General features: G+C 39.9%; 1 protein-coding gene across 3 annotated transcripts in view; it reads right to left on the bottom strand.

The window, feature by feature from the left end:
* Nucleotides 1–568: 568 nt before the first annotated feature.
* The window catches only part of LOC309718951 (DNA repair protein XRCC4-like), a 25,447-nt gene continuing 7,221 nt past the window's right edge, over nucleotides 569–18,794 (bottom strand). Inside the window, exons 4-8 of one of the 3 annotated variants that reach the window (XM_082554644.1) lie at nucleotides 7,713–7,879; nucleotides 7,079–7,243; nucleotides 6,055–6,152; nucleotides 3,795–3,925; nucleotides 569–2,387 (exon numbers count right to left, since the gene is read on the bottom strand). In XM_082554644.1, the coding sequence (XP_082410770.1) occupies nucleotides 3,798–3,925; nucleotides 6,055–6,152; nucleotides 7,079–7,243; nucleotides 7,713–7,879 (558 nt within the window). In that variant the 3' untranslated portion in view covers nucleotides 569–2,387; nucleotides 3,795–3,797. Of the gene's footprint in view, nucleotides 2,388–2,413; nucleotides 3,926–6,054; nucleotides 6,153–7,078; nucleotides 7,244–7,712; nucleotides 7,880–18,794 lie in introns of those variants that run through there. The other 2 variants (XM_082554645.1, XM_082554643.1) reach the window with 2 other exon arrangements.

The following is an 18,794-nucleotide window of genomic DNA, read 5'->3' as shown; positions in this document are numbered from 1 at the left end:
TCCCGGCTCTCTTTGTGGTTCCTGTTTTCTCTGAATGTGTTTCCCTGGTTTCCTAACGTGTGTTTGCTGTCTGTGTACAGACCTTCCTGGACCCCTTCCTGTTTTCCTTCGGACCCTGTCGAGAAACTGTGAGTGAGAGTCGACCACAGCGAGTTGTGAGCTTCGGATGAGTGAATCACTGATCGTGTGAAGAGGAGTGTTGGATGTGTTTCCCTTCGCCTGGACTTCCCTGGAGCCCCTCTAACTCTCTTCACTGTATATATGTATATATCTGACCTAGTGTCGACATGTAAATAAACTTCCCTTTCATCGTACGATTCAGTTCTGCACTTGGGTCCTGCCTGTTTGACCGTGACACTGGGACTGTTGTGGAGGGCTCAATTCACAACAACAGTCCCAGTTATTCATGTGGCTCACTGGGAAAATAAACTGTCTAACCCTGTTATAAAGTATTAACCACACAATCAAATAAAACATGCTTATTTGTGTCCTATTCAATGATATATAAGTCAGAAAATACAAAAAGACAACCACGTTGAAATGCAAAATTTTTAATAATGATGTTAACATACATTTTCTTCAGAGGTATTTTACATACATTTTTAACATTTGAAAAATAAATCTCCTTTATGTGTTTAAATTACAGTAAATATTTAAAATCAAATAAAAAAAACCACATATTTAGACATTAAATGTGCACATTTACAGCAGGTTTTACCAAATTAAAAACGAATTATCAGCTTTTATTCCAAAAACAGAACGAGATCTTGCTTTGGAGCATTTTGAATCAAACAACTACCGGTACGCATTGTAATAAAGGAAATCCCTTAAATATTCAGCACTGTCTCCTTTTCAGCGTAAGCTCATTGTCCATCGCACGTTGTCATGCATTCATCTGTAAATTAACCTTTGATACTCTTCTTTGTTTTGCTTTCAGAATACTTTATTGATGAGATGTAAACAGGCAGTGTGACATTCCAGTGGGGATTACTAAAACCACCAAGAACATATAGTGGGATAATCCCGGTGGCCACCTGTGGTTTTCAACAGACATAAAGGTATCATCAAAAGCAGCAGCAAGAAGGTCCAGGATTCAGATGTAAAGGGTCAAATAATCCAAAGCTTCATTACTGTCTCATTGAAAACACACGGCGATGAACTAAGAACCTAAAGCTGATAGCAGATGTTAAGGACAATGCGGGCAAGTGAAGAAGCTTAAAGACAACATAACCTCATTAACCTGAAAATCAACCCTCAGGTAGTTTGGGCCACATAATATCTACACCATAGGTGTCAAACTCTGGCCCGCGGGCCAAATTTGGCCCGCAGCCTAATTACATTTGGCCCGCGAAGCCATACCAAATTATTATTAGAGCTGGCCTACTGGTATTATACAGCTAATATATATATTGTTTAGTATTAAGCTTTGCTCGTTCCATATTCAGTTTTTCAGCAAAACTTGTTTGAGTCCATAAGAAGAGATTCATTCTTAAATCTGGAGGAAGATTTTTTTTCAATAAATATTAATGTTAGCCCGCGACCTTGTTCCAGTTTTGAATTTTGGCCCACTGTGTATTTGAGTTTGACACCCCTGATCTACACAATAAAAGGCTGCGTGAAAAAGAGGGAAAAAAAGATTAAGGGCCAAATTATCTTTTGCAAAATGCTAGTTTTGAAAGTTAAAATGAAAGAGACGGTTTCGAGTTTGTTTTCATAATAGAAAGAGGGAGGAAAACATCAGCAGGACATTAAGCATTAAGAAAGCAGTTATAGTTCCCTGGTTGTGACACCCTTTTTTTCTGGGTGTAGCATGTTGACCCCCTTTTTCTTCACTCTCACACTGAGCTGAGATCTGACTACAGCTGGAGTCAAATTCAAGCTAAGGGAAAAGTGAGACTCTTCGTAAATTGCTTCCGTAGTCGTGCTCCAGATTCTCTACCGAGTTCTTCAGCTTATTAGCAGAAACACTTTTAGTTCCTGACATAGTCCCAGACAGTGTTAAGTGGCTGTTATCGCATGGCCACTGACACATCTGGGAAAAATCTTTACAGCAACACAGAATGGAGAGAATTTGGGAAATGATTGTATCAGTAACTGCTTTTCACCCCTTTACTGTAAAGCAACTAGTCTCTTAGGAGATGTGGTAGGTAATTGTCACGGTTAAAGCAATCCAGATGCTGTGATGTGCTCTGGCTTTCTGAATTCACTTTCACAATCTAGGATCATAATCTGGAGACACTTCCAGGACACTGCTGCCCGGCTGTCGCTGTTTTGGTCGTGTGTGGCTGGAACTAGCCTGCCACATAGCAAGATAGCAAGCAGAGAAAACCTGCTCATTAAAATGTTCGTGAATAGTCCCGGGCGCCATCTATTTCTTGAAAAGGAGGCTGAGAACAAGAGATGGAGAAAAAGAAGCAAATATTGTTTGAACCAGTAAAACATGCATCACATTTATATTTTATAGCTTTCCGTGTAATATTTAGCTGTACTAGAGAAATACAGTTCGATATAGTGTGATGACGCAGAATGAAATACATTAACTTTATATTCAACCCAACAAGTGAGAGGAGGAGGAGTGAAGCATGAAGCTCAAATGCTAGCCAACACACAAATATAAGCAGTTGTCAGATACTATTAATGTTTGTAGAGTTAAAGAAGTGCTGCTACCACAGAGGCATCATATATTAAATTAACTATATTTTATGATTTATAAAAACACAGAGAAGTTGATGTTATTATGACAACGCAATCCAAAACACCAACAGTAATCAGGTGACATTTTATTTCACTTATCTGCACCTCTTCTCACTGTGGACAAAGTCTGGAGAAGGTTGCTTTTCTCACTGCTGTTTTACATTAGTAGCATACAGGATGTAATATAAATCTGAGCCTCTTTATAGGCAGCAGTCCAACAACCTCAGCTCTTTCTACTGCAGCACATCAGCCAGAGAAACCACAAAAGATATGCTAGATTTCACTTTTTCAAATGTTTAGAGACAATGTTAAAAACCATTAAAAATCATTTTCCACAACTGATGAGTGCAAATAAAATGATGCCTCTTAATTAATCCTATTTATTAGGTGGAGACAGCAGCTACTCTATAGCATGTGTGGCCCAGGGCCACTTCTAAGACCGCTGCTGTCAGTGGCTGGACTCCTTTATACCTCTGTGGATTAATATAACCAGCAATATAAGAATACATATTTCATCTAAAAAATGTTCAGGCCTCAGTAGACAGACAGTTAGATGCTGGGAATTACACATAAGTGTTTTTTTTTTTTTTAAACAGATGATGACGACAAGACGATGATTTAATCCTCCTTAATTGGGTGAAATGGAAATAACGGGGAATAAAAAAAAATCAGTAGATCGACCCACATCTGTCACTGTAGTGGTTTTACAGAACCTACAAATGGGGGGAAAAAACTGCTGAATAAAACTTGAGGCTAAGAGGTTTCAAAGTGCAATAAAACTTTAATCCTGAAATGATTTCCATGCATCTATGTTAAACTTTGATTTGGGGTCACATGGAACAACTTATTTATTAACCGACACAGGACCGGAGACATTGTGTGTCATGTTGGCACCATCTTTACATGGTACTACTTGAAAATCTGCAACATATAACTGCACATTTTCTTAAAATTTAAGATCCAAATTCTTACAATTACACTTTTTTTTCCCTTTTACTACAACTATATGTAAAGAGCGGTTCCACACAAAATTAACTTTAAGCAACTATGGTATAAAATATGCTGCTCCATTAACTGCATTATTTCTCTGACAAACCTACAATTTAAAGTTGTTCAGAAGATCGTGGGCTCGAGGTGTGAAGCAACCTACGCTTCCATTTTGGTTGCTCATCTTCATCATCATCAGAAAAAGTCCGGTCAACGGGGATCCCTTCCCAGACCAGATTACGTCCTGCAAAGAGCACAAACTGTTGATACTTCACGTACAGAGAAACATACAGGCTATTAGAGTCTAATTTCATTTCTTTTTAGAATTTCATGGGTGGCTACATTGCAAAAGCCTAAATTCTTCAGCTTTATGGCTTACACTCATACTCTGTCAGTGTCACTTTTGGTGCATTTTTGGCAGTTCCAGGGCAAATTACCCCAGATTACCACTGTTAACCCCAGAGGACTCCACACCTTCAGAGGTGTGATCTTTATCGGTAATTAAGATCTGGCATTCCTAACAATCTTGGTCACGCTACAATAGTTTATATACAGAAGGAAAAACACACCTGTTTGCCCTTCAACACTGCTGCTAGCCCATTCAAACGCAAAGATCGACAGATTGAGGCACCACGTAAGAACAAAGACATACTTGGGCTGAACTGATTAAGAGCTAAAACTCAGTACTGTAATGGTAATGTTACTGCAGATTCAGTATTTACAGTTACCTTAATGAAGGAGGTGTGGAGGCTGGTATTAGAGACCCATTATTCCTTTCCCTCACAGGAGTCACATGTGTGCCCCTCAGGTGACATGCTTTTCTTTAACGTCCCTTTATTCTCCTACTGTCTCTATCGCTCTTATCTTCAAGTTATCTCATTGTGAGCGATTCTTCCTATGGTGTCAGATGCTAAAACTCGAGGTCAAAGAGAGCCTCCAGCTCTGCTCAACATGGAAACACAGCCTGAGGCACAGAGGTCAACAGGGGAAATGTTTGATCTGATGCCACGTGTGTGTGGACTCACCTGGAGTAATATCAGTGAGGTGTTTCATTATGTGTATGTTTCATGTTCATGGATCGGCGTAAAGGTGTCTATGAATTAATCGGTTGTTGTGGTTACGAATCTAATGCTAGCAGAGAGTGACACGAGCATACGGCTTTTTTCCACCACTGTGCTTTCGGCCAAGAAAAAAAACGCCCAAAGACTTTGGAAACACACCCATAATGTTAAAATGCTGAGAATAGAGACAGATTCATATGTAGGTAAAAGCCTGGAGATGTCACTGACAAGCTGAAAATACAAGAAAGCATTATAAGACTCTTTTGGGCCGCAAACAACCGACTGTGTGAGCCAAGCCCCACACGGGCTAATCTACCTCCTCCATCCATCTTCACTGAAGCCAAGACGGGACACAGAGCACAGAGCAGAGGGTGCATGTGCATGTGTTTGCGATTGAGAGCACAGAAAATAAGAGCCAAGCAACACAATCTGCTGAACGACATCAATGTGTTTTTCAACTGTATTCTCTCGGGGTGGTTTGAGTTTGGCTGCAACCACAAACAAAACCATTGATACAGTGATCTAGGTTTTCTCAGTAGATTGCAGCACTACAGTACAGGGGGGTATGACTCAGATGTGACGTTACTCCAGCACTGCGAGACGCAGGAAGGTGAAGACCACCTAATGGCCAGCAGTGCTGAAGCAATCTCAACAGACTTGTGTGGGTTTATGACTCAAGTGTTTCCCAGAACCCTTCGACCAGAGGGTATGCGCTCTGCTTATGTGTGCTTTTAAGTTTATGTTCAACCCCTCACCCCCTTGCTTACGTACTCACTTACATTCAACTGTCAACTTTATTGGACAGTAAAATCGGCGAGAGGAAAGCGAAAACTCAAGGGCTTCACTTTGGTCCGCATCATTAGAAAATAAGATCGTGACCTATTACGTCAGAATACTGGGAAAGGGTGTAAATTTGCCATGTTCAATACTTGCACAACCTGCTCCAAGACATGCTGCATGTGTTTTTGAGCAGCTACTGGAACACAAGGTTGTTTTGAGAAAAGCTGAAACAGCTTGTTTATACTTGTTGGAATACTGAAAAACCATTGCATTGGGCAAGATGGATTTGGGCTATGGATCATTCCCCCATGTTGTTACATACCCCATTAACCTCCCTGTGAGTAGGAAAGGTTGGTGGTTGTCTGGTGACTGTATTACATTTTTATGCATTCTGTGTCAGTAGTTGTGGCGAATAACTGGTCACTCAGAGGTTGAGCGTACAGCAGTCTCATCCTCGGGGAAACCACTTTTGATTGGGACTGTTGTTCCCTCTGACACAAGCAAACACACCCATAAACACAGACACACACACCTGTAATGAGGATAGTTGGCTCCAGAGAGGGTTGGATGCTCTGACTGGTCTCCTCTCCTCTGTCCGGACTGCCTTCACCTTGAGTTGTGAGATTGTCACTGAAAGAAATTACAGAAGACGAAGTGTTTCCTGTAACGCCCACAAACTGAATCCTGAGTCAGACAAGTGGATATGCTTTAGAAACTACAGCAGAGTATCTCATTTTACTCTGCTTTTGAGTACTCGTCTTTCACTGTTAAATATTACTGACCACAAAGGACAGTGTGAGCAGAAACTATGAGTAAAATCTTCCATGCTCTGCACCCTGTAGTGGCCTGTAATGATGAAAGCTATTTAACAAGCCTGACTAAAAACAAGTCAGCCAAAGCCAGAGGTGTGGCAAGCACACATGTGGCTCTGACAGCATTTTGTTGAGTTTCTTAGAAAACAAAACTTGCAATGTGGATGTAAAACAAAAGACGGGAACGTTTTGATTGATTCTATGTTTGGCCAAAATCTAAATACACAATTCCACGTATTTACAACACAGCGCACAGGGAGAGTACCCCTTTCAGGTGAAGGCTGCTCCACTGAAAATCAAAGGGTGAAATCATTTTAAACTGACTGAAAACTTTACTGGACATTACCAGACTAGGACCTACTTGTTACTGGTTAACGTGTAACTACAGAAATTGACTGAATGTACAAAAACCTGTCAATCAATAGAAAATTAACATTTTGTTTTAGAATGAATGATTATTATTTTAAACAATCACCTGATGATACTGGTTTCTGAAATTTAAAAAAGGATGTCTGTTTTTGTCCATCTTAGATTAAAAGTTAAATGAACTGTGGCTTATTCAAAACCAATCGTCAAAATTCTACGAATAGCTTTTTAGTTGCCTCTATTCAAATGTGCATTTTAGGACATTAGTTGATACGCAGGTAAAACCCTTCTATGGACATAACATACAACATTCAGTTGTTTCTGTCCTTAAATTGGACTTTTAAGGCAGATAACACTATAACAGCACTCGAAGCAGACCTTTGTACACCCTCCTCGTCGCTCGGATGGTCGTCCGAGTTTCGAAGCCTTTTGACAGCCTCCTGCAGACCTCTGATCTTGGCCTTCTTCTCGTTCAGCACCATGACAAAACGTGAGTACATTTCCCTCTCTAACGCTTCCTTTTTCTGAACCTGATGCTTGAGCCTGGTGAGAAAAACACATTCATATGACAACAATATTCTGCGTGGAGGTTTCATGCTCTTGTCGGCTATCTGATAGTAATTTGCAAAGGTGAATGACGCTAATCCCAAAAGTCCTGTGTGAACCTCATGCTGTACTCTGGAGAGAAATCAACAAGCGAATAAACAACAGCACATTTTATTTTAATTTTACATGCCAGGCATTAATAAAATTGAAGACATGTGAATCACTTGAAGTAATTTCCGAGAAATTACAAACCCAGCTCGCAATAATGGGTGGATCCCACAATATTCTCAGATGGGCGACCAGTGATGATGTCATACTGGGTGATTTTTGTGGATATAAACAAGCTGGCAACTTAAAGAGAAAAAGGAGTGTGCATGCAGACGAAGCAATCAACAATAAATACCAGCCCAGAACATCTTAAGAAAATTATGAGATTCTGTTGAATTATTTCTCTCATTATCCTTACTGTCCGAGTATTCGCTGGTGATCCTGCTTCAATTTACAGTTTTGCTCCAACAATCGCGAGTTTTCTGTCTCCAGATCTGTGCTGCGCTTTAGGGACTGTCCAATCATCTCACAGGTCAGCTCCAGAGGGTCTGGAGATGGCTGGAGCTCCACAGAGCCCAAGTGCACCTGAAACAAGGAGGAAAAGAAGCTCAGCGACAGAAAGTGAAATGAGACAGCAAGACAAAGTTTGGTTTGCAAGGCATTGGAGAAGATAGACTCAGTCTTTCTTCCTCTGCACTGAGAAGTAACTTCCACTTGCCTCCCTTTGAGGGCAACCAACAAACAGGACAGGTTTACAACTACCTCTGAAGTACCTGGGGATCCTCTGCTAGAAGTTAGGAGTGACCTGAGAAAGTCGCATCTGGCATCAAAATCATGACTACGAAAATGATCCATCACTAGCTTCCAGAATCAGTTCACTGTGAAAAATGAGTAAGCTTCACACTTCTATCATTACAATGAGTCTACAGTACAACGTACCACAAATATTACATAAGATTTTCTCTGAAGCAGGAGAGTTTTTTTCAGGTGATGAGGAGTGTCCTTCTGTCTGGGAGAAACAGAAGATGAATTCACTGGTCACCTGCAAAGTATGCGAGGGGAGAGCAAAGTTTCCTCTCTGTTGGTTTTTGTCGGTGAGTCTTTGGAATCGCAGGCAGGCTTCATATGTAATAAAACATTCCTCATTTGGATTGCATCTTGGCTCTTAGTCACAGGCCAGGGCTGAGGCAAAAAGCAGTGAGCAAAGAAATCGAGAAATTCTAACTTTTAGGTGATGTGTCGTTTTTTTAAAGAGGAAAATGTTATCCTAATTAACAATAGAAACCATGTTTAATACGGTTCATATCATATAGCTGTATTATCTTTGCTTGTTACCTTGGAGATGTTTCCATTTACACACCAACACATAAGTACTCCTCATAAAGAACTGAAAAACCAGAAGGTAATGAGGTGTTAAATCTTCACTTAGCTGCGTGAGGTCGCAGACCCACTGCAATAAAGCCACCATCTTCAAAAGCTCTCATAAAATACTTGTCATTTTTGTCCTGGGCTGATTCTGTCCTGGCAGGCTACACACCTGTTTTCTCCTTTTCTGTTGAACCTGAACATGTGTTACTGAGCAGACAGTGGCTTCATATTGCCCCCAGTTTTATATCCTAAGCACTACTGTGCCCTGGTGCCTTTCGTTCAGTTTCAAAACTTTCCGTCTTCTCTTTTCTCTTCTTCCATGGAAGTATTTCACACTCCCATCAGCACCAGCTGTACTCTGTGTTCAGTAGTGGTTGAATGTGGTCTCTTAGGGCCTTGAACACTAACTGTTAATGGCTGTTACAAAACTCTGACAATAACAAAGACATTTTATAGGAACAGGGCAAACTAGACGTGTTCTACAAAGCATGTTCGGCTAGCTTGAGAAAACCTAAGATCCCAGTCAGAAGAAAGTGCCATCAAGATGGTAGTTATCAGCTTTCTTTGCTAACCTGGAGTTTCTTTGTTAGGCTCCATGTGCACTCACATTAATTATAACGCATTGTTTGACTGGTGCTGCAAATAAGGCGAGCAACCAGGCCTAATGCGGCAGAAAAACATTGATTTATAATAATAATAATAATAAACGCTTAATAGCACGCAGTGTGATGAGCTTTGACTCTGTCCCATTGTTACATGTTCCAAGAACACGTAGGAATTGCTTTGGTTTGTTGCCAAACCAAAGTGAAATGAATTCTGTTGCTTGATTTAATTCTGGGTGGTAAATTGCTTACAAATGAAACTGATCAGTTTTCCGATCCGTGACCTAGTAGCTGTAATTCCAGCAGTGTAAAAAAAAAACTGCAGCTGTTTATGACTAAACACTAAAACTCTTACATTTTCTGCTTGACCATCTGAACATGAATGCATGCAAACAAGAGTGTACTCAACTTTCCTCGCTGACCCATCTCACTTTGTAGTCAAACCATCTCACTTTGTAGTCAAAAGCAGGAAGTACAACATCAAAGCAGAGGCCCTTTCATAAAATGACCAAAACACAGACGTTATACATTAAACATGACAGGAACATCAGTGAGTACACCCCAGTGAAATATCACTTAAATATAAATCGGCTCCAGCGTGTATCGCCTATCAATAACAACAGTAGAATATTTCCTTATTCAAAGACAAACAGAACATCATTTAATGTTATGCAAAATTATGCTTCATATAGTCTAACATAACACTGACATAAAATGGCCCCAAAACACTACATTTTTCTCAGTTTTGGGCCTTGGACTTGGAAGGGTGTTTGTCTCTGTACATCCATATCAAGGCTCAATCAGTGTGCAAAACTTCACAAATCTGGAAAAGACTACAGGGAGATTGATGACTACCAAAAAATCCGTGGCAGCAGTAATCAAGCCATGTAAGCCAGCTGAGTGTAGGCATGGAGTTCCATTTACCCCGCCTGCGTCTTATTTGGTGATTTGTTCGGATTGTTATAAGCTTTGCCAGTTTACACTTGGCACACTGCTCTCCTCTGGTGTCTGCATGGTCTGGTAGATGCTGATTTCCAGACCATGTTAACGCACAGCTGTTTTCTGCCTGCGATGGCCTGACGACAGTTCTCCAGGGTGGACCCTCCCTCTTGTGCTGCGATGGCTGGCATAAACTCAAGCACTGTCAAACCATCTGGTTCTGTGACTGCACTATTAAATTAAAGCATTATTAAATGATTAGATTTCAAAATCTTGTTCAACTTTACACTTGTATTCTGTATTACTGGTGACTGTCACACACAAGGAGCTCTTTTAATATCATTTGGCAATACATTTATTATACAGTGATAATTATTTAACTTGCACAAGTTTTGGGAGTGAAACTGTAATGCTTAAGTTCAGCTTCGTCAGCGTCCATGTCGACAGTGCTCAGGCTGATCACAACAAATGGAATCAGGACTCAGAGAAGACCACCCGGATACTATTCCCAAGAACTCATAAAAAAGTGGAGCAACACCGGTGATCCAGTGCAGCCTCTTCTAGCAGGGGGAACTTGTGTGAGCATTAGAATTTATCAACAAGTTGACATAGCTGTGATTCAGTTATTGTGCAAGTTAAAGTCCACTGTTAAGATCAAACAGTGAGATGTGTGTAGATAGAGTAAGAATGGGAATTTTTCTGCAAAATGTGAATGTTAACAGAGGGAAGTGATAAAGAGCCACTGTGACGATGTACCAACTTGTATAGTATGACAAGGTACATGCAGACGTGGTCAAAATTTTACACTAATGGGCATCATGGGAATAAATGTCATGGTAATTTGGGGCTTTTCATGATTTATTGGTTCCTTTTTCAGGGTAGAATGAATGTACAGGATACATTTTCAATGCTTTTGGTAGCCATCAACAAGTTTCTGGCATAATTCTGGCTGGATGTTTGATCACTATTCTTGGCAGAATTAGTAAACTTCAGTTAAATGGGTTTGTTTCCTGGCATTGGCCCAGTCTTTAAGCCTAGTACACACATTTTCAATAAACATACAGTCGGAGCTTTGGTAGGCGATTCCAGAAGCTTACAAGAGTTGATCTTTAACAACTGCAGATTCCAAGATCATCAGTTCAAACAATTGTACGTGCATATTATTGATTGTGATGTGGAAAAAGAAGAGTTTGAAAACATCATTCAAAGCCCAGATAACTGACAGCAAGTAAAGACAGAAGGGAAGTTTGAGAAAAGATCAAACTCCTCCTTGACTTGCACTCTAGAGGAAAGGCTCCCGCAATACATCAGCTCCATGATAACAGATAATATAAAGGCTCTGTTGAGTAATCTAATATTTTTATGTTGTGTTATGTTATGCTGAAGAATGTTGTCCCCTAGATTTTCTCTCAATCTATAATAATGCTGAACTTTATCTTCGATGTTTTAGACACGGACTCACAAATCTTCCTAACCAACATGTCAACATTGTATTACCCTAATAAGACACTAGACAGAGACATCTAAAGTGCTGGAAGAACAACCTTTATTTACAGGATTAACTTTAGAAATGGAACTCAGCTGCTGTTTATTTATTCTCCTCCTTTTTTTAAATACCAAAGGTAGTGTTTTTTCACTGTCTTTAGTCAAAGGTTATCTGAGAAGACCCACTGCAGTAAACACATCACCAAATATTTAACATTACTCTATGGAAGTCATAAGAAGTATTGTACACTAAACAGAGGTATAAATATGAAAATGCAGTGAAGCAAGATACAAATATCTACATATCAGTGACAGACAGAAAGAAATATTTCTGTAAGTGATCAACGTTAAAACACAGCAATGGACAAGAAGTGCTTTTTTTTCTTATTTTCTTGAGCTTGGGCTCCTCTCCTGGGAAACAGAGATAAAGTTAAAGGTCAGTCTGCACACTGCTGCCAGCCACTGCAAAGATGTGGGAGGTCAGACTGTTTGTCTGTGATGCACAACCCACTACCACATTTTTGTTGCCGAACTGAAACAACACTAAAATAAGCAAACTGCTCACAGCAGTAGTTTCAGCCTCTAACAATATTCAATATATGTCTTATAACACTTAACTTTCTGGACAGAGAGACACGGATAAATTCACTCAAATTAAATGAGATGCTTCATACAGCTAGTTTTTTCTGACATTGCAAGCGATGAATAATCTATATACTGTGGATGTACAATCTTCTTCTATGTATGCAAATTTGTCCAACATTTCAATGTGGTCCAGTGTGTGTGGTCTAGGTGTTTGTTTATGTTAGTCTGTGTGAGTGTGTGTATGTCTCCAGCTTGCAAACCAGACCATAAGGTCAAATGTTGACATAGGTGTGGAGGACAAAGCCAGAAGAACACAGTCCCACTGGAAATGATACCATAACACACTGTGGCCACAGAGGACTGAAAGCTTTCCATGTCACTCCATCTGGCACACCGCTGGAGATCTAAAAGGTAATATGGCCCTAAGGATAAAAAAATACCTTGGTTTAACAACTGGTGACCAATGATACGAAGAAATGCAATGCAAGGCAAATGCACTCATGTTTATCTAAATCCTAATAAAAACACCGTGAACATGTCCCTGATAAAAGTTTTTTTTTAAATTCTTTATCTGGAAATAACTATTGTGTCTTAGGGACAAGGGAAGTGAGTGGGTGATCACTGAGCACACGATACAAAGAGACAGTGTACAAGAGTGGGCACGGACACTGACGTCTGGGCATCGAAGCAGAGATCCGTTTGTCCCATCGGTTCCCTTATCCGCTCTGCAGAGGCGTAAGGCCAGATAGAGTCCAGGAAGTGGAGGGCGAAAGCAATGAGTCCATCCCGATAAGACACACTTTCACATACGCGGCAAGGACGATGTGGCGCGGAACTAACTGGAGTGCAGATACCGTAGGAAAATACTTAATGGTCACTTTGGGTTGCAGCAGAACAGGAACAGTCGTTCTAAGCACTGATTGTCATTCAAATTGTAGAGGGTACAACTACAAACCTGACTACGATTGCAGAAAGCTGCAGGTGGCACCGGCAGGAGAAACGTGTTGGTGGATCAGACTCTTCTGTGTGGTCGGTGTTCAAATCTGGCTTCCAGCTGTGCCACAATTTCCCAGACTTCAATGGGACTGCAAAAGCTAAAGATGCAACCAATTTGTCCTCATTTTTGCTATTTGGTGTTTGAGTCAGTGCACTTTTTGTTTGTTTTTTTGTGTGTTTGTTTTTAAACTCAAACCACAATAAAAGCATTTGGCCAACTTCGTGGCAATGAAAAATTTGCAATTACAAAAATGAATTTAGGGAATTCTCTGCTCTAGCCAAACAATTCTATTGTTAACGTTGTATACAATAATGCAGCGCTACGACAAACCCATTATGTACACACACATACAAAAAACTATCAGTTATCCAGGGGCTTCCTGTGATTTTCTAAAACCTGTCACTTTCACTTTAGGTCGTATTTCAGCGCCAGCCTCGAAGCACCGGGATTTGGACCGTAATTTTTGACAGCTGACAGAAGATGATTGAAGCCACAAGTGAACGAATGGGACACAGATGTGTCCATGTTTTCTGTTTGTCAAATAAAAGTTATCGAGTATTTCACTGGGGACTCAAGCAGTGCAGCTTGACACCAACCACAAATTTCACTGGAGGAGCCTAAGTTCTGTTATTCTTTAGTATAAATTTATCCATTATGTACTTGAACATGACAGATTAAAATTGTCAGCAAATCATGTACATGATCATTTTTTAAGAGATGGGTACTTGGAATGAAAATCTGAATTCCAAATTAGAAAGACGAGCCTGTAAATGACCAAAAGTGAAAGCTTCATAGATAAAAAAGATAACAATCCGGTTGTTCAGTCTGACGTCACTAGCCGTGTCTGGGTCTAAACTCCGCTGCAGGTCCATATATCAAACGATCACTATGGCATTACTGAGAGTTGAAAAACTGTCTAAAGTCTTTCATCTTTAATAAAATGATCAGCGTTCTGCTCTACCAGGTGTAACAATTGAGTTTAGCATCCAGGCATCCATGAAAACGGAATTTATGACATTTAACGGAGTTAGAAGTTAGCAGGGAGTTAGCTCGCTAGCTTCTATCTAAATACAATATAGCATGTCCTGACTGCGGGGTTTTGGAAACAAATTAAAACGTACAGCTCTGCTATCACTTCCAGCATAAATGAAGACAGAAAACTAAACAGCAGTGACGTTTGTAGGGTTACTGAAGTTGGGCTAGCTGGTATATAATGATGTGCTACGGGACCGCTAGCGACACAGCTATGTTAGCATAATATAAACAAGCTAACTTTTTTCCCACTCGATAAAAGTTACCGTGAGTGTTCTCGGTGGTCAGGAACAAATGTAATCGCATGACAGGATGCTGTAAAAGGACCAAACTTCAGTCAGGAGAACAACTGATCCATCCACAATACGAGGTTAGTCATTCATATACTGCTGCATGGGCTGGGCTGTAGTTACATCCCAAGGTTTTAAAAACTGAGCTTAAATAAATGATTAGCGGTAATAAAAGCCGACGGAGGTCAACAGTGATCACTGACTGTTTTAGGAGCTTTTTGAGATCAAATAGAAGAAAATATATAACATTAAACATGTTAACAACACAAAAGCCATATTAAACGCAGACTACTTTAGACCCGGAAGTAGGATTCGTCGCGTCATCACTGAACAACCGGATAAGTTAACCATAGTAATTCTTCCATAGTTAATCAGCCATTCATTAGCAATTTTTACACAGCTGTTTGTGTGCTTGACTTAAGTTGTCCTTGGCTTTATGTTCAAAGATTTTTAGCATTTTTTTTATTATTATGTATCTTTTGTCATTGAGAAGCTTACAGCTATATCTGAAGAAGAAGCAGCAGGCCTAAAAAACTATCTAGACTAGATTAGAAGTATTGGAAATTTATGTCCTTAAGAATCATTTTAAAAAATATCCAGTGGAGATCTGACACAGGGCCTGAAAGATGCATTTACCAATTGCCAAAACACCAATATATAAAGAGGAGATCATGAGAGAGGTACAACAGTGAGTGCCCACAGCGATCTGTAAAACATGTTGGAGGCTCTGTCGTGGTTTGGGGCAACATTTCAGCCAGTGCAGTGGTGTCGAGGAACACTGAAAAATACTGTGAGATTTTGATTCACTGCGCAATAACATTTGTAAACCACCTGATTAGCAACAGCTTCATTTTTCCAGCATGAGAATGATCCCAAACACACTGCCACAGTGGAGGACCATCAGTAATTGATTGGCCTCCCCAGAGCCTGGACCTCAAGATTATTGAATCAGTGTGACATCATGTCGGCAGAGAACAGAGAAAAAGGCAGCCAACATCCAAAGAAGAGCTTTGCATTTCCTTCAAGAAGCCTCTCTACTTCAAGATTAGGTTTCAGATTTTCCTTTTTGATAAAGCATGTGGTTAGGGCTGGATCAAGTGACCTTGAATTCTCCCTTAGTCGTGTTGCAGCTTGCTGGGGACTTCCCATGATAGACTGAGCGCTTCTTCTTCACACACCTCTTTTCGTTCACTACGTGTTTATGCACCATTTTGCATTTAACCATTAGTTATTATTAATCTCTGGCTCTCTTCCACAGTGTATATTCTATCCTGTCTCTTGAAATGGAATTGAATTAAAAACTACTACACTACCACTACTACTAGTACATGTAACACACACTCCTATTTGTAAACGTTCACTGCATGTACAAGCTTAGCGTGAGAAAATGTCTTTGCGTGGAGAACTTTTAAATGAAGTTGTTAAAAAAGGTAGTTTCTTATGATATAAAATAGAGGCTATGAAGAGATCAATCTAATAAAAATGGAAACAACTTACTGTAGCACAGAAATGCAGCTGACTCAGGCAGGTATAAAATACACTAAAATTGTAAAAACAAAAATCACACTCTTAGATGACAGTAAATTAACAAGTGACCTATCCAAAATCTTAGGTTTGTGGATTTAACACATTTGCAGAAGACTTAAGTTAGAGTTCAGTGCTGGATTTTTGACAGATGTGTACTTAAACAGACATTAAGGAGGAGATTATGTCTAATTTATGTGTGTAAAACACCTGCTTAGCTGTAGTTTAACATGAAACAGCCGACTGTATTCATCATTACATCGTCTGAGGTCATAATCATAAAATATTAACGTCATGTCAAATCTACCACCTGTTGAGTCTCCACCTTCTTTTCTTCTCTTTCTAAAGGAAACTTGCACCCTCAAATTAGCCGCGAGAAATATGTTAAACTTTTTAACCTCTGACATATAAATAATGGGGGCAGTACGAAGGCAGATTAGGAAAAAATACTATGAATAGAAGGCGTAAGAATAAAATGTGAATTTGCACGTTATATAAAATTTGGTCATGATGGGTTTTCTTCTGCACATCGTGAAGATAACTGCAACCATGGAGAATTGATAATTTTTTTTTTAAGTATACAGAGGACTGCGCAATTTTAGGCAACTGCCAATCATTTTCTGTGGTCCTGCAAGAATCCTGCATGAATTAATTCCAGTAGCCATTTTCACACCTGGAATCCAGCACTAAATTTTTCTCTACAGACGCAGGTACATGTAGGAACGCAAATGTCTGATGTAGATCATACACAGCAGCTCCCTCACCTCCATCTCTAAACAACGTCCCGAACTGATTTACCCAAAAGATCACGTTTGAAAACAGCTGGTGACTTAATGAAGTGTAATGAGGCATTTTTAATGGAGAGCATAAGGTGTTACAATAATCGAGGCATCTTAAAGTATGTGTAAATTACTGTTAACATCAGTAATGTACTGTAGGATGTTCTCAGTCATCCAGGTCATGGTAAAGAAAAGCGACTTGACTTCTTTAAGTTTCTTGAAGAGGTGAAAGGTTATTGTAGGACCTAGTATCCTTACTACATCCACAATAATAATAAGCAAGACATTGTTAATTATGTTTTGGTTTTTGATTTTAAAACTGAGCTACATGTGTATTTCTGTGTCTGAATGAGCAACCACTTGCTCAACAGCTTTGTCAAGTGTGGTACGCAAAGGCTGATGGCCTCAGAGCCTTTTTTTTTAACCAACAGTATGTCTGTACATGTTTGGACATGGACACATGCATGCAAATGGCCCTGTTGCCCACAATAATAGAGATAAAGAAAGCCAAGAGGATCTGAAGAGAGAAAAGGGGTCTAATCAACTGTCTTTTAAAATGGCTGGATGAGGATGGCCCTCTCCATAAATCTGGGTTTTATGGTTACTACAGTGTTCCTAACCTCCTGGGGTTCTTCATCTGCCAGCACAGCATTACAAGATCCCAAAGTAACCTCCTCAGAGGCAGAATCTCACAGTTTGAAAAAAATAACATCAAAATCAACCGCCATGGCCTGCGCTTCATCGAGCGTGTCATTCCTGCCTGCCTGAGCAAAGCATACAACATGTGTTTCTAAACTTTTTCAGTATTTGTCAGTAACTGTTGCATAAATTTAACATTGCAACAGTGTGAGCCATAATTATCTTTCCTTGTAACAAACCTTTAGTGAGAAGCCTTTTTCTCGTTTTCCAGCTACAGCCATTACACCACTAACTAATAACACTACCTTTGGATGACTGGTAACAAACTGCACTGAGTACTTCCTGTCTGTAGCCTGAAGGCCACCAAGCCTTTCTGATTCTCCTTTAATGTGGGGAAACTATAAACCTTATCTTTTCAACGGTCCCTTGTAAAAACCAAAAAGAAAGAAAAAAAGGAAAATCAAGAAAACTTCCTTTCGATTTTGTTGTGTGTTGTTAGATGTCCTCAGGGAACAGTGACAAGAGGGGAGTCCATGGTGCTGTGGAAGATGGAGTACTGATAATACATCGTGTTTTACTCCATAAGATTGGGGTCTATCGTTGAGCCCCATCACTGAGGCCTGTGCTTCAAAGCTACAGGCAAGGAAAATTACAACTGCTGCACTTTTTACACTTGTGCCGCATCCATTCAATGCATGAAACAGCAGCATTTTCTCTTCATTTGTTAAGGACATTTACGCTGAAAACAACCCTGCATTAAAATATTTATCCCCGTGTCAGGAGGACTACATAAAAGACTGACATCTCATCAACCGTCATTCAAAACAAACTCTCTTTTTACTTGCTTTCACAGAACGAAGGGTAGTTTAGTGCAGCACTTGCTCAAGTTAAGCAATTAGTTCCTGCCTCACTATGAAAGATATATTGATTCCAAGATTTCCAGACCATAGTCAATGTAAAAGATGGATATAGCTTTTGTGTCTTTAAAAAGTGAAGCCAACATCGAAAGGTCTTAAACAAACCAGCATGCATGTGATCGGCCACCAGGGGGTGTTTCCTGTGGTTGCAAAAAGTTTTTCAATTCCACAGAAGCTTATATTTAAGGATGAGGGTATGCTCTTTGGTTCTTAGCCAACAAATATCCTGTTCATTCCTCCCATGTCTGTCTTTTCTATTTGCCAAAAATCCGGCTGCTTCATCATTAGTCTCTTAATAGGTGGAGACACAACCTTGAAAAAGCTTTCTGTGAGTTTTAGCATT

The sequence above is a fragment of the Aulonocara stuartgranti genome (assembly GCF_965226115.1).
Source record: "Aulonocara stuartgranti genome assembly, chromosome: 12".
NCBI classification, from domain to species: Eukaryota; Metazoa; Chordata; class Actinopteri; order Cichliformes; family Cichlidae; genus Aulonocara; species Aulonocara stuartgranti.
Note: the sequence above shows the minus strand (reverse complement) of the source record. Positions and strands in the feature narration are given on the sequence as shown.